Source organism: Cyanidioschyzon merolae, chromosome 3, assembly GCF_000091205.1.
Source record: "Cyanidioschyzon merolae strain 10D DNA, chromosome 3, complete genome".
In the NCBI taxonomy this organism is placed as follows: domain Eukaryota; phylum Rhodophyta; class Bangiophyceae; order Cyanidiales; family Cyanidiaceae; genus Cyanidioschyzon; species Cyanidioschyzon merolae.
In genome coordinates this window covers 47,054-59,010 of record NC_010129.1, presented here as the reverse complement: position 1 = coordinate 59,010, position 11,957 = coordinate 47,054, and the positions used below count along the sequence as shown (strand labels likewise).

The 11,957-nt window shown below is 54.4% G+C and overlaps 3 protein-coding genes and 1 non-coding gene across 4 annotated transcripts; 3 read left to right on the top strand and 1 right to left on the bottom strand.

Annotated features, from left to right (window-relative positions):
- Positions 1-57: 57 nt before the first annotated feature.
- CYME_CMC023T lies at positions 58-1,749 on the top strand. The gene has a single exon (XR_002461213.1). It is a non-coding gene; the product is annotated as a hypothetical transcript (transcript).
- Positions 1,750-2,398: 649 nt separating this feature from the next.
- CYME_CMC022C (probable endoplasmic reticulum oxidoreductin 1-Lbeta) lies at positions 2,399-3,976 on the top strand (the record flags this gene model as incomplete). The annotated part of the gene is made up of 1 exon (XM_005535198.1): positions 2,399-3,976. The coding sequence occupies one exon, from the start codon at positions 2,399-2,401 to the stop codon at positions 3,974-3,976; it is 1,578 nt and encodes a 525-aa protein (XP_005535255.1).
- Positions 3,977-5,992: 2,016 nt separating this feature from the next.
- On the bottom strand, positions 5,993-7,987 carry CYME_CMC021C (pyruvate kinase; the record flags this gene model as incomplete). The annotated part of the gene is made up of 1 exon (XM_005535197.1): positions 5,993-7,987. The coding sequence occupies one exon, from the start codon at positions 7,985-7,987 to the stop codon at positions 5,993-5,995; it is 1,995 nt and encodes a 664-aa protein (XP_005535254.1).
- Positions 7,988-9,257: 1,270 nt separating this feature from the next.
- Positions 9,258-11,084, top strand: CYME_CMC020C (probable cytosolic IMP-GMP specific 5'-nucleotidase; the record flags this gene model as incomplete). Its single annotated transcript, XM_005535196.1, has 1 exon — positions 9,258-11,084. The coding sequence occupies one exon, from the start codon at positions 9,258-9,260 to the stop codon at positions 11,082-11,084; it is 1,827 nt and encodes a 608-aa protein (XP_005535253.1).
- Between the last annotated feature and the right edge of the window lie 873 nt (positions 11,085-11,957).

Here is an 11,957-nt window from a genome sequence, read left to right as displayed (position 1 = left end):
ACACACGAAAGAAAACGCGCCGGTCGCAGCCCAGGAAGCAAAAGTGTCTGGGCGTGCAATGCACGCTTTACGTACGCAGCTTCGTGTAGGTGGCAGCGAAAGCCTCTCACCGCGCTTGGCGCTATCCGTTCTGGTTCGTTTCCGACTTGCTCGTTGCTCCGAAACCGGACCTGCCGCTGTGATCGATCTCTAGCTGCTCCATTCCGTGGTTTCTTGCGCTTCACGTTGGCTTTGTCGGGCACGCGTACCCTGGAGGCTCTTGCTATTCGGAGCACTAGAAGCGTTTCAAAGGAGAGCCTTGCTCCGAGATGTGCGTTGCAAGCATGCCAGCGTTTGCGCCACATCTCGACGCATACGAGCAACCGACGATGATGACCCAGCGGAGCGAGCGTCCATCGACGTGATCGCTGAAGAGCGGGTACCTTGGGTATCGTCGCTAACCGCCCGAACGACGCACTGAGCTTTCTACGGCCGAGGAGCTGCCCCAAGGCTAGAGCAGAACCCTCACTGCATCGTTTGGTGAGGTCGTGAACGTCTACGGTCTTCCGTTTTTTACCTAGACGGTGCTCTGGACCTCTTTCGCGAAGTGCTGCACTACATTCGTCACCTGCAAGTGGGTGCTCTTCGAATATGGACAGAAGCGCATCAAACGCGGCATCAACTGGACAGCGAGCACGAATACCGCTCTATTCTTGCTTCATCTTGTATATGTCCTGCGTTCAGATCGTATCCGGTATGCATCTGATTCCATCGCAGACCACATTTCACCCGCACCGAGCGCGTCGAAAACGTTGGTAGCATATAATCCGTCGTTGCGAGGGATACGGTGTCAGGGATGCTGCGACTGATGATGCCGCCTGTGCGCTCCGAGCCTTTTCCATGAAAACGCTTTCACTGATCGATTTTCATGGGAAACGACGCTCATACTTCTTCGTGACGCTCGACGCGAACGAACGCTGCTTGCATCATTTGATGCACCTCATCGAATGTGACGCTAAACCTTCAGCGTACTGAGCGCTCTGCATACCACAAAATATTTTGCATGGTCGCACGAGACATGCATGCAATTTTCGAACAGCGAATCTTCCGGATCTGACATACAATGAATCGCACAGGGTGTCTCCGTTCCGAGAAGAGCGCGCCTGCGCACCTCGGCGGTCGCTATTGGGACGAACGGACGGACGAACTGGCTGACGGATAAGCGGACGCGTTTCTGGCGCTGGCGCTCATGTTGGTCAACGACTCGCTTTCGGCATTGCCGCTAAGCAAGGAGCATGGCTGGCAATCCCTGTGCTAGACTAGGAACGTTCCGAGTCGCCGAGGCATGCGCATCCGTACCGAACATTGATTCTGGCGGCAGTAGTGAGAGGCAGCATTCGCCACCGAGGAGGCCGCAGACCTGCACAAATACACCGCGACACGCCTTCGAGTCGATGCCTGCACAGACACTGCAAAGTTTTTCTATATTCGGATAGCGTTCTCGGTGGTGCCGATGTATCCAGTGTTGCTGGGAGCGCTTCTATGACGCTCGAAACCCAGCGATCAAATGCTGCTAGAGCGATCAACGCTGTATGCGAACAGGGAAACTGGTGTGGGGCCCTGTGCGCTCTAAAGACTTCTGCCATTTACCGGCGCTCTCTTTCGTGGTTGCCAGTAGCAGCCGCGTATTCTTGAAGCTCTGGCTCACGCCCTAGTCTTTTGATCAACAAAAGAACGAGGCACCTGCGCTCGTAAATGAATGCTTCCATATCTATGTATACCTTTTCGACATTCCATCAACAAAGAATGACTCGCCAGTTCTCGTGAGCTTTCTCTTCTATATCTATAGAAACCTTTTCGACATTCCATCAACGAAGGATGACCCGCCAGTGCTCGTGAGCTTTCTCTTCTATATCTATATAAACCTTTTCGACATTCCGTCAACAAAGAATGACTCGCCAGTTCTCGTGAGCTTTCTCTTCTATATCTATAGAAACCTTTTCGACATTCCGTCAACAAAGAATGACTCGCCAGTTCTCGTGAGCTTTCTCTTCTATATCTATATAAACCTTTTCGACATTCCGTCAACAAAGAATGACTCGCCAGTTCTCGTGAGCTTTCTCTTCTATATCTATATAAACCTTTTCCGAAATTCCGTCAACATGGAATGACTCGCCAGTTCTCTTGCACGCCCTGCGCGCATGTTTGGCAGGATGCACTCGGGCGCGTGCGCTTCTGCTTTCGTTCCAGTTGGCAGTACGAGCCACACGGTAAAAGGAACGGTCATTGGCTCGTGATTATTATCAGAGGGCGCAGGTTTCGATCTATAGATTGGTCTGTTTCCATCACTCTAACCAACATACTTGGACTTGGGGTGATAGAAGCGTTCTGGTACGGTTACCGAGCGCACTGCTCCTCTATGCGGCTCCACGCGACGCGTTTGACGGGCACGCTTGCCTGCTTGCTCTGCATCTGCGTCATAATTTCACCGGAAAGCTTTCAGGCTATAGGGAGTGAACATGATCCGGCCTCAACTTACCGTTATTTGTACTCCTTGAAGCGACTGGGACTCGGGACCTCGCCCAGTGATACCAAGTGCACGTACGACTCGTTGACACGGTACAGCTTCCTGCCTGAACGCGAGTCGCTGTGTCATGACCTTACGTGCTTGACTTCGAGCCTCTATTTTCGAATTTTCAAAGTCGATCTTTCCAAGGCGTGTCCTTTTTGGGGCGGCACAGCTGCAACGTGCACCAAACCGGACTGTTCGGTTCTAGTCTGTGATCCGGAGCTGATCCCAGCCGTCTGGCGCCGCGACGAGTCTCAGGTACTCCAAACAGAGCAAACGAGAACCTTCCCCGTCGCTGACTACCCGCGTGGGGAGCAGGAAGCAACCTTAGGGCGTGTAGAGCGCCCGAGGGGATCACAGGCGTTGCCGCCTTTTTTCTCGCCCTATGCACTGGAGGACGAGTCCGCGTGGACAGCGCCCGATAGCGATGAGCTCTCCGAATACGTAGACCTGGCGCTGAATCCTGAAGGCTTCACAGGATACCAGGGCCAGCACATATGGGATGCGGTTTACCGAGAGAACTGTTTTCGGCCGCTTCCATGCCTGAGCGGTGACGCAGCCGGCAGCGTCGCCGAACAACTGCTTCGCCAAGGCTCGGTTTCTACTCTGGCTCCAGTGCGTCCTGCCGGGTGCCGAGAAGAACGCGTGTTTTACCGCTGTATCAGCGGTATCCACGCCTCGATTAATGCCCACATTGCCCGTCGCTACCTGTTCGGACGGAATCGCTGGGGCTACAACACACGCCTGTATCGGGAGCGGCTGCGCTACTATCCGGAACGCATTGAGAACCTGTACTTTGTGTATGCGCTGGCTCTGCGGGCAATGAATCAAGCCGCACCGCTGCTCTTGCAGCGTTCAGATTACTGGACAGGCAATGAAACCGAGGACATGCAAACCAAGGAGCTTTTGGAACGAGTTCTGGAGAATCCACTCATTCGTGGCACGGTTCCCGATTGCGCCGTGCCTTTTGCCGAAAACGAGATGTTTCGCGGCTGTTGTGCAGACTGCCTCGTACAGTTCCGCGCTCACTTTCGGAACATCAGCAAGATCATGGACTGCGTCGGCTGTGAAAAATGTCGTCTCTGGGGGAAGCTTCAGTTCCTCGGACTCGGAACGGCCTTCAAGATTCTCTTCGCTGAGTCCTTATCCAGTGTGTCGACTCGTCGCTTGGAGATGCGCATCACGCGTAACGAAGTAGTAGCCTTGGTTAATTTGCTGAAAAATCTCTGTCTTTCCATCCGAAGTATCCATGAAATGGAGTGGATGATCGTCCAGGAGACCAAGAAACAACGCTTATGGTTGTGCTTCGCTGCGGCGATTCTCTGCGGACTGGGATCCATGTTGTTGCGTCACTTTGCTGGGGAGATCCTTGCTTATCGTGGACTGGTGCATCGGAGTGCCAGCGCTATGCGACGTAAACGAAACTGAACATGTGGACGCTCAGCGTCTTGCAACTCTGGATTCGCGGCCACTGGAGACGCGCTGCACGCGGCACCCGCTTGCAGGGGTGCGCGTCCCGCCTGGTGCGCCGCTTTGGATGGAGCCTGTATGTGCCTCCAGAGAAGGCATCGTCTTCACCGTGCCCTGGAATGCGTCTTGGTGTTGCTGTCGCAGTGCCTCCAGAGAAGGCATCGTCTTCACCGTGCCCTGGAATGCGTCTTGGTGTTGCTGTCGCAGTGCCACCGGAGGCGTCGTCTCCAGGCGGAAAAGCGCTCTACGACGCCTTGCGCTTCGGATGTCGCGCACGGCTTGGTTGCTGCAATGTATGCCTGGACAGCGTGTGTGTCTTTCTTGACGACGCGTCAAACTGGGGAGCCGGCTTGGTAGAAACGTTGACAAAGTGCCCGCTCTGAACGCTAGACTCTTGTGGGGTTCGAATGGAGCGCTGAACTGCTGGCGCTGTTCCTAGATTCCGAAATATTCTCCTAGCTTGATCTAGATGTACAGCCACTGCATTCGATGTGCATCAACAATGGGTTTACAGATTGATGCGTTGTTTTCTTTGTCTTTTGCAGTGGTTTCTTCGAGTCTTTGCAGTTTGGAATCGTTACGTTACCAGAATCGGCATGATTCGTGACATCCTCCAACAGGGGCCGGTAAAAGTACCTATCTCATGATCCTGTTCATTGGTCCAAGCCTCCATTCTTCTCCTTTATTTACGTTTCGTATGCTCAAATGTCGTATATTTCAAGATCACGATCTCCACGTTTCAAGCAAAAACACGGGGAAGAGATTCGCGCCGCTGGATTGGCGAGCGAAGTTTCGACTTTGTACGTTGACGACTCCTTCGTGACCTCATGCCGAAAACTCACTAAAATTCTCACGTCCAGTAAACGAGTCCGTTCGCAGACGAAACCCTTCCTTCTTTGTCGACATGGACGAAATATCTCTCCACACGAACTCGATACCAGTCATGGAATATGCTCCCAGATGCTCCCGTGTTTTCGTTCGGCATCGCAAATAACATCCGACTCGGACGTTAATCATTGCAACGATCCGCACCAGTCGCGCGGGCATAACCACTTTGCTCGAAGGTAGCGTACACGAATCAGTATTTCTGGACTCGTTCTCAAGACTCAATGCCATTCCGATGCTTGCCCATGATACACAGCATCAAGCTCCACAAATTACCTATCGAATGGTGTAGCCTGCGCTTGTGTCTGCAGCAGACATAGGACTCGCCCAAAGGAACAGTATGGGAGAACTCATGATCCTGTGGTGCGGCAGCGAGCGCGAAGACGGAGAATGACATTGACTGGATTTTTCTGTACCAGTTAGGGATGTATTCCGAGTGATGAAGCACGCGTTCGTGCTCCGTGGGACACCGCTCGTAGAATACGCTCTGGCCGAAACATGAGTATACCTGACAGGATCCAAGTGTGCCCGCTGCGAAGAGCACGCCGATGCTTTATAGAACGAAGAAGATGTTCGTTTCAGAAGAAGCGTAGGTCGAAGCTTCCGCTTGGTCATGAAATGCATGGAATACAGTCGGAAACAGCGAAATCAGGAGTTGCACGCTGCCATCAACATCCTTCGACTGCTGACAACGGAGCTTACCGAAGAGGAAAGACCAACGAATATAAAGCCGAATAAAAGAGACGATACCATGAAGCAGTCACAGAGAAAAAAGCGCCGAAAAGCTTGTGTTATTGATGTGATAAGCGAACCAAACGTTATCGCGTACGACCGCGCTCGTCGACCCGTTCCGTTTTTTGGCGGCAGTGGTGCGGGAAGCAGCGCTGCCGTGCGCACGCTGCACCCAGGTACCAAGCGAGCACCGTGCGCATATCGCTTTGCTTGGCTTCCTGGTACTGAGAGACTCAGTGAGAGAGCGCACGCGCCAACATCATGCTCCGTGGAAGCGCAAGATTCCCGCGCCACTCTTTACACCGGCTATGATCGTCAGCGGGTATCCGGGGCCTCTGGAGCATGCGCTCTGTCCCTTTACATTACCACATAGCGGAGCAGATGATGGCCCTGTTCTCGCCAGATACCACGCATGCCACTCTGTACCACCACAACCGTATCACCTTTTCGTAAAAAGTTCTCCGCCAAAACTTCCTCTTTGAAGCGTTGGAACGTTGCTTCAAACGTATCCTGCACTTCAATGGTTACACAGAATACGTTCCACAAGAGCGAGAGTTTCGGTTGGATATCGGAAACTGCAGTCGCAGCAACGATCGGTATTCGTGACCGCAGCTTCGAGAGGCGCTTGGGCATGTTGCCCGTTCGTGTGAAGACGATGATCGCGGCCGCGTCTAACGATTCCGCCAGAGAGACCGCTGCTCGGGCCATGGCATCGGATACACGCTCCACGTCGCGGCAACACTCGGCAAAGCCGGCAATCGGATCCAGCCCCTGACGAGCACGTTCGTCTGCAATGAGCTGCTCGTTTTGTCGCATGATAATATGGCGCATCGTGGCACAGGCTCTGATCGGATACTTTCCCTTGGCGGTCTCGCCGCTGAGCATCAGTGCATCGGCGCCCTGCTCCACGGCATGGGCCACGTCCGAGGCCTCCGCCCGCGTCGGGATGGGCTTCTCGATCATGGACTCGAGCATCTCCGTGGCCGTAATGACCACTTTGCCTGCCGCTCGACAAAGACGCACCATGAAGGACTGGACGATAGGCACCTCTTCCAGGGGCAGCTCGCTACCGAGGTCGCCACGCGCCACCATAACCCCGTCGCTTGCCTCGATGATTGCGGGGAGGTTCAGCACACCCTTCATGCTCTCGATCTTGCTGATGATCGCCGCCCGCGAGCCAAGTTTCGTGACAAATTCTCGCACCATGTGAACGGTTTCAGCGTCATTCACAAACGACAAGGCGATAAAGTCCACGTTGAGTTCCTTCACAGCGAACTCGATATCCTTCCAATCGGATTCGGTAACCGAGGGCAACGACGCCGTCTTTCCGCGAATGTTCAAATGGCGACGGGGCGAGAGCTCGCCACCGTCCAACACGCGGCAGATGAGATCCCGTTTGTCAGCGTCCTTGCGCTCCAGCTGTAACTCCAAGAGACCGCCATCAACAAGAATACAATCGCCTTCGGCTGTGTCCTCGAAGAATCCCGCATAGCTGACACCGACTACTGGCGCAAAAGGTAAAACGGAGCCTTTCACCGCGACACCCTCAAGAGGTTCCGGCTGCTTCTCAAATGCCTCATGCGTACAACGCAGAACGAGCGAGCTTCCTGCCGGCATTAACATGGTGTTTTGGCTCACGAGTTCTGTTACCTGATCGGAGGTCACCAAGCCGTGCTCCACCATTCGCTTCGCAATCTCCTCCGCTCGGTTGATCTCCCCGCTGCGCACTTCCGCACCTTTTGAGTCCATCATTTTCCCAATGCGCACATACAGAGCGCTCTTAGCGTCATTTCTGTACTCGAGGCCCGACACACTATTCAGCGAGTCAGTGGAGCTTGACGTGCTCTCGGTACGCAGGGGACCGGCGTCAGACACCGCCACCGATTTGGCGGAGTCTGTCAACTGCTCACGTGCCTCGTCGTGCGACGTCCACCTTCGACGAGCTTTCTCAAAACGCTCCTCATTGACGCGATCGACGGCGTCCGATACTTTCTTGTGGAACTCGTACGTCCCGTGACTGAAGTTCAAGCGAGCAACGTCCATTCCAGCGTCTGCAAGAGCCTTGATCATCTCATAAGAGGCCGTCGGAGGCCCTATAGTACATACGATTTTCGTTCGACGCAGCTCCCGAAACTTGACACGACGCCCTGCGGCTGCTGACGCCAAAGCGCTGACGCTGTTCCCGGTTTCAGCGCTGCTGCTCGTGCTGACGCCGCCATCGCCAGCCGTCTCTTGAGCTAGTCCAGCGCGGTGCACAATAACCGATCTGTAGTTGAGACGCTGATCCTGTTGCGATCCAAAGAGAAAATAAGGGTATCCAGCAGTCCCCGTTGGTTGACACAGTTCGTACATGGAAGTTGCGTTTGTACGTTGCGAAAACGTTCTGAATAACGGTGGCGTCCTGGGATGCGATCGGCACGCGCAGCGGCTGGTGTTTACGGCTGTGCAGCAGCGTCGGCGGCGGCGTCGGCGTGACACTACGTTCGTGAAATTGGTGGTGGAGCGGCTGCACGCGTGCCCCGTCGACATTAGCGTACAGCAAGTGGAGCGATCGAAGTTGCTGGATTCCCATCGATGCGTTCAGGACGAAATACATGCATCACAAGCACGGGTTGCGCTGAAAACGGTCGGGGAGCGCATGAAACAGAGGCGCATACACGGATATGGTATACGGTAAGCTGTTCGAACCTGAGATGGCGTGGTAGTCGCAGGTCTGAAACCGATCCTGGAGTGATTCCGCCAGCAACCATGCGCGCAAATCTTTTCCGCATCGACACCTGACTGCATCAATCAGAATACGAAAATGTGTCGGGTCTGGTGAGCGTCCAGCGGCTTCGTATCGAGCGATGCTTCGAGTTCAATGTTCGTAATTCACTCCGCGTATCGCTCGGAAACGCGCGAGACTTGCGGAGAAACAAATTCACTGTCCAGGATAAATGGCACTCGAATTACGTGTTGAGCCAGACACTCGCGTGGTATCATTCAGTAATCCAGAAAGGCTGCACGGCGATCTATGTACCCCCGGGGCAACGTTCCCAAGTAAATACTGATCGAGCATGGTATTCTATTCATCGACATTGCTGCGTACAGATGCACCACGTTGCGAACACCAGACAAAGACACATTAGCTTTCCGACACCGATGATGGTATCGTGCACCCACGCTTAACAGTCGCAGTCCGCGACTCCGCTTTCATACTGGTACCAGTGCGCACAACGGACGCACTGCCGAGTAGCCCGGAGCAGAATGTCACGCACGTCACGCAGGCTGTAACCCATTGCCGCTATGCTGGAACGAGCGCATCGCGCCCGAGGAGCCCCGTACAAAACCGATCTTCCCAATACTCGCGAGTCTTGACCGCGTTATCCTCGGTCTAGCGGCGGGTTTGACGCTTCAGCGACTTCACTATCGCTGCACTGGTATCGTGCTACAAAGCAGCGCTCACTGTCTGCCTCACAGCTATCATCCCAGCAGTGGACACCTTTCATCCCATTAATGACAATTTTATACTGTTTTATTTGCCGAATCTCGAATCGAATGTGCGCCCTCAGCTGCGGCGCGCGTTTCGTGAGCTGCTCCCGTACCGCTACGCTTCAGCGACCGATAGGGTTCTGCGCGCTCCATGTTGCTCGAGACAGCGTGGGCATCCTGCAATAGGAGTGCTTGGTTTGGGTGGAGCTATCGGACCTGGGCACATCGTTGGCATGGAGCAGTCGTCGTGGGAGCGCGGCCGCCGCGCGCACGGTCACCCGTACCCACTTGGTACCTGGCCCAGAACAGGCCCGTCGTCGCGCGCAGCAAGAAGCGACGCAGTTCCCCGTCCAATGACAGGGTCAGTGACGGCTCTGACGGGAGTGCTGTTCCCCATTTAAATGAGCAGCACTATCTGGGAGAAATATTCTGTAACCGTTCTCTGAAGATGCGCTCCATAAAGGCTATCGGCTTCGACATGGACTACACGCTCGCGCACTACAAAGCGGACACCTTCGAGACGCTCGCCTATGAGGGAGCCCTGCGCCGCCTTGTTCACGCTGGTTACCCGAGGGAGATTCTGGACGAGTTGCGACCATACGATCCCCAGGCATACATCCGGGGGCTTGTCATCGACAAAAAGCGTGGCAACATTCTCAAGATGGATCGCCACAAGTACGTCAAATTGGCATTTCACGGTTTCCAGCGTCTATCCAAACAAGAGCGGGATGCGCTCTATAACCCGGCGGCGGTCAACTGGGCTGCCTTCAACGAACCGGACTTTGCTGTCGTCGATACGCTCTTCTCGCTGCCAGATGCGTTCCTCTTCAGCAAGCTCGTGGAGTTTAAGGATCAGTATCCGAACCTCATCGAGAAACCATATGAACAAATCTATCGTGATGTGCGTCGGGCAGTCGACCTGTGTCATCGAGACGGCACCATAAAGCGACGCGTCGCTGAGGAGCCCGCCAAATACATCGAGTACGACCCGCATTTGATCCCGACGTTGAAGCGACTGAAACGCTCTGGACGCAAAACCTTTCTCCTAACGAACTCGCTCTGGGAATACACGAATGTGGTGATGAACTTCCTCATGGGGAATCCTCCTGGTTTGCTCGAGCTGGACTGGTTGGATTTGTTCGATGTCGTCATTGTGGGCGCGAACAAACCTGCCTTCCTTACGGACCCGAGGCTTTGGATGTACCGAGTCGATCCCAGATCCAAGGAAGGCTACCTGAGCAACACTGAAGGTGTTATTGATGGCAACGCCGAGGCGTTTCTCCGTGAGGGTAAGGTGCTGCAGGGCGGGAATTACACACACCTCCAGGAAATACTCTCTTTGAACTCCGGAAGCGAGGTTCTGTACGTGGGTGATCACATGTTCAGTGATATTTTACGCTCCAAGCGCCAGCTGGGCTGGCGCACCATGCTCATTATTCCCGAACTAACAGATGAAATCAACGAAATGCTGCGCTCGGAGGTGGACCGCCAACGTCTGCGGGATATGCGTCTACTTCGTGACGAACTCGATGAGATGATTGACCGTGCCGAATGGGAACTTCACTGCGAGTACGAGCGCTCCGAGCACGAAGCGGACCCACACGCGGATCCATCCCGAAGGCAGCGAATTGAAGCGCTTCGACAGAGCGTGGAAACCGCCGAGACAGAACTCCGAGAGGTCAAGGCGGCGCTCGCAGCAGAGACAGAACGCTATCACCGGCGATTTCATCCAGTATGGGGGCAACTCTTCAAAACCGGGTATCAGAATAGTAGGTTTGCAGAGCAGGTCGAGCAATACGCTTGCCTGTACACTAGTCGGGTGAGCAATTTACGCTTTGTTTCACCGGAAATAACCTTTCGTTGCATGTCGGATCAGTGTCCACATGATCGTTTACACGAAAGCCCAATGCGGCGGATACTGGAACGCCGACTCCAGGTCGTTCAGAACGTCAGCGACCTGGATGCGGCGTCGTCGTAGCGCTCCATGAGGTTTGCGCACTTGTCTCGCGTACCAGTGAGATGCTCAGCATGCGATTCTGTATAGCGAGCACGTCCGAGCTTGCGTTACCGATCCAAGTCACCGCCTCGTCGCTTCGCTTTTGCTGGGTGATTATTCGACACATTCTGCGACGATGCAAGACGTCTTTGAATGCGTTCCAGTGCTCGCTGGGAGGCTTGTCGCCGAACATCGTGCGCTCGCAATACGCCTTAGTTTGAACGGTACCAGGCGCTTGGTGGCTGCTTTCGCACCGACGATGGTCAAGAGTGCGCTGGACTCGTCAGGAGTAGACGCGCGCCTGCACTCATGGATATACTTACGTTTGTAATCAAACGTGCTCGTCTCTATGTCTGGTTGCATCCATTCATATGGATGCTTTTGTACGCTTGCCGACGGACGCACTAGACCGTTTACGATGCTCTACGGATGACCAGTGAAACGCCTTACCAGGTCGGTGCGAGAACGCGATTTTTCTGGTCGGTACCGCGCGTCGCTGTTCTCAATATCCAAAATGGCTGTTTCCGAAACGAAATCGTATATCCTATTGCTGCACGTCGCCATCGGCGAGACACCTGAGGATGCAGCACCCGCCAACGAGTGCACGAACGACAACCTACCCGTTTAAAACCAGTGGTTGCACCAGATCTGATACCCGCTTCCGCCTTTTGCAACTGATTGCGTCTTGAAGAGCGGCAGGCAACTACCAAGGCAACCGGCCTGCGCGGTGCCTGCACCTCGCGACACACCAGCACCAGCACCAGCACCAGCTTGGATTGCATCGCGCTGAGGAGACGTTGCATGGCGGCTCGAGACCGCAGAAAGCAGTGAACGTTGCTAGAACCCGTTGAGGAC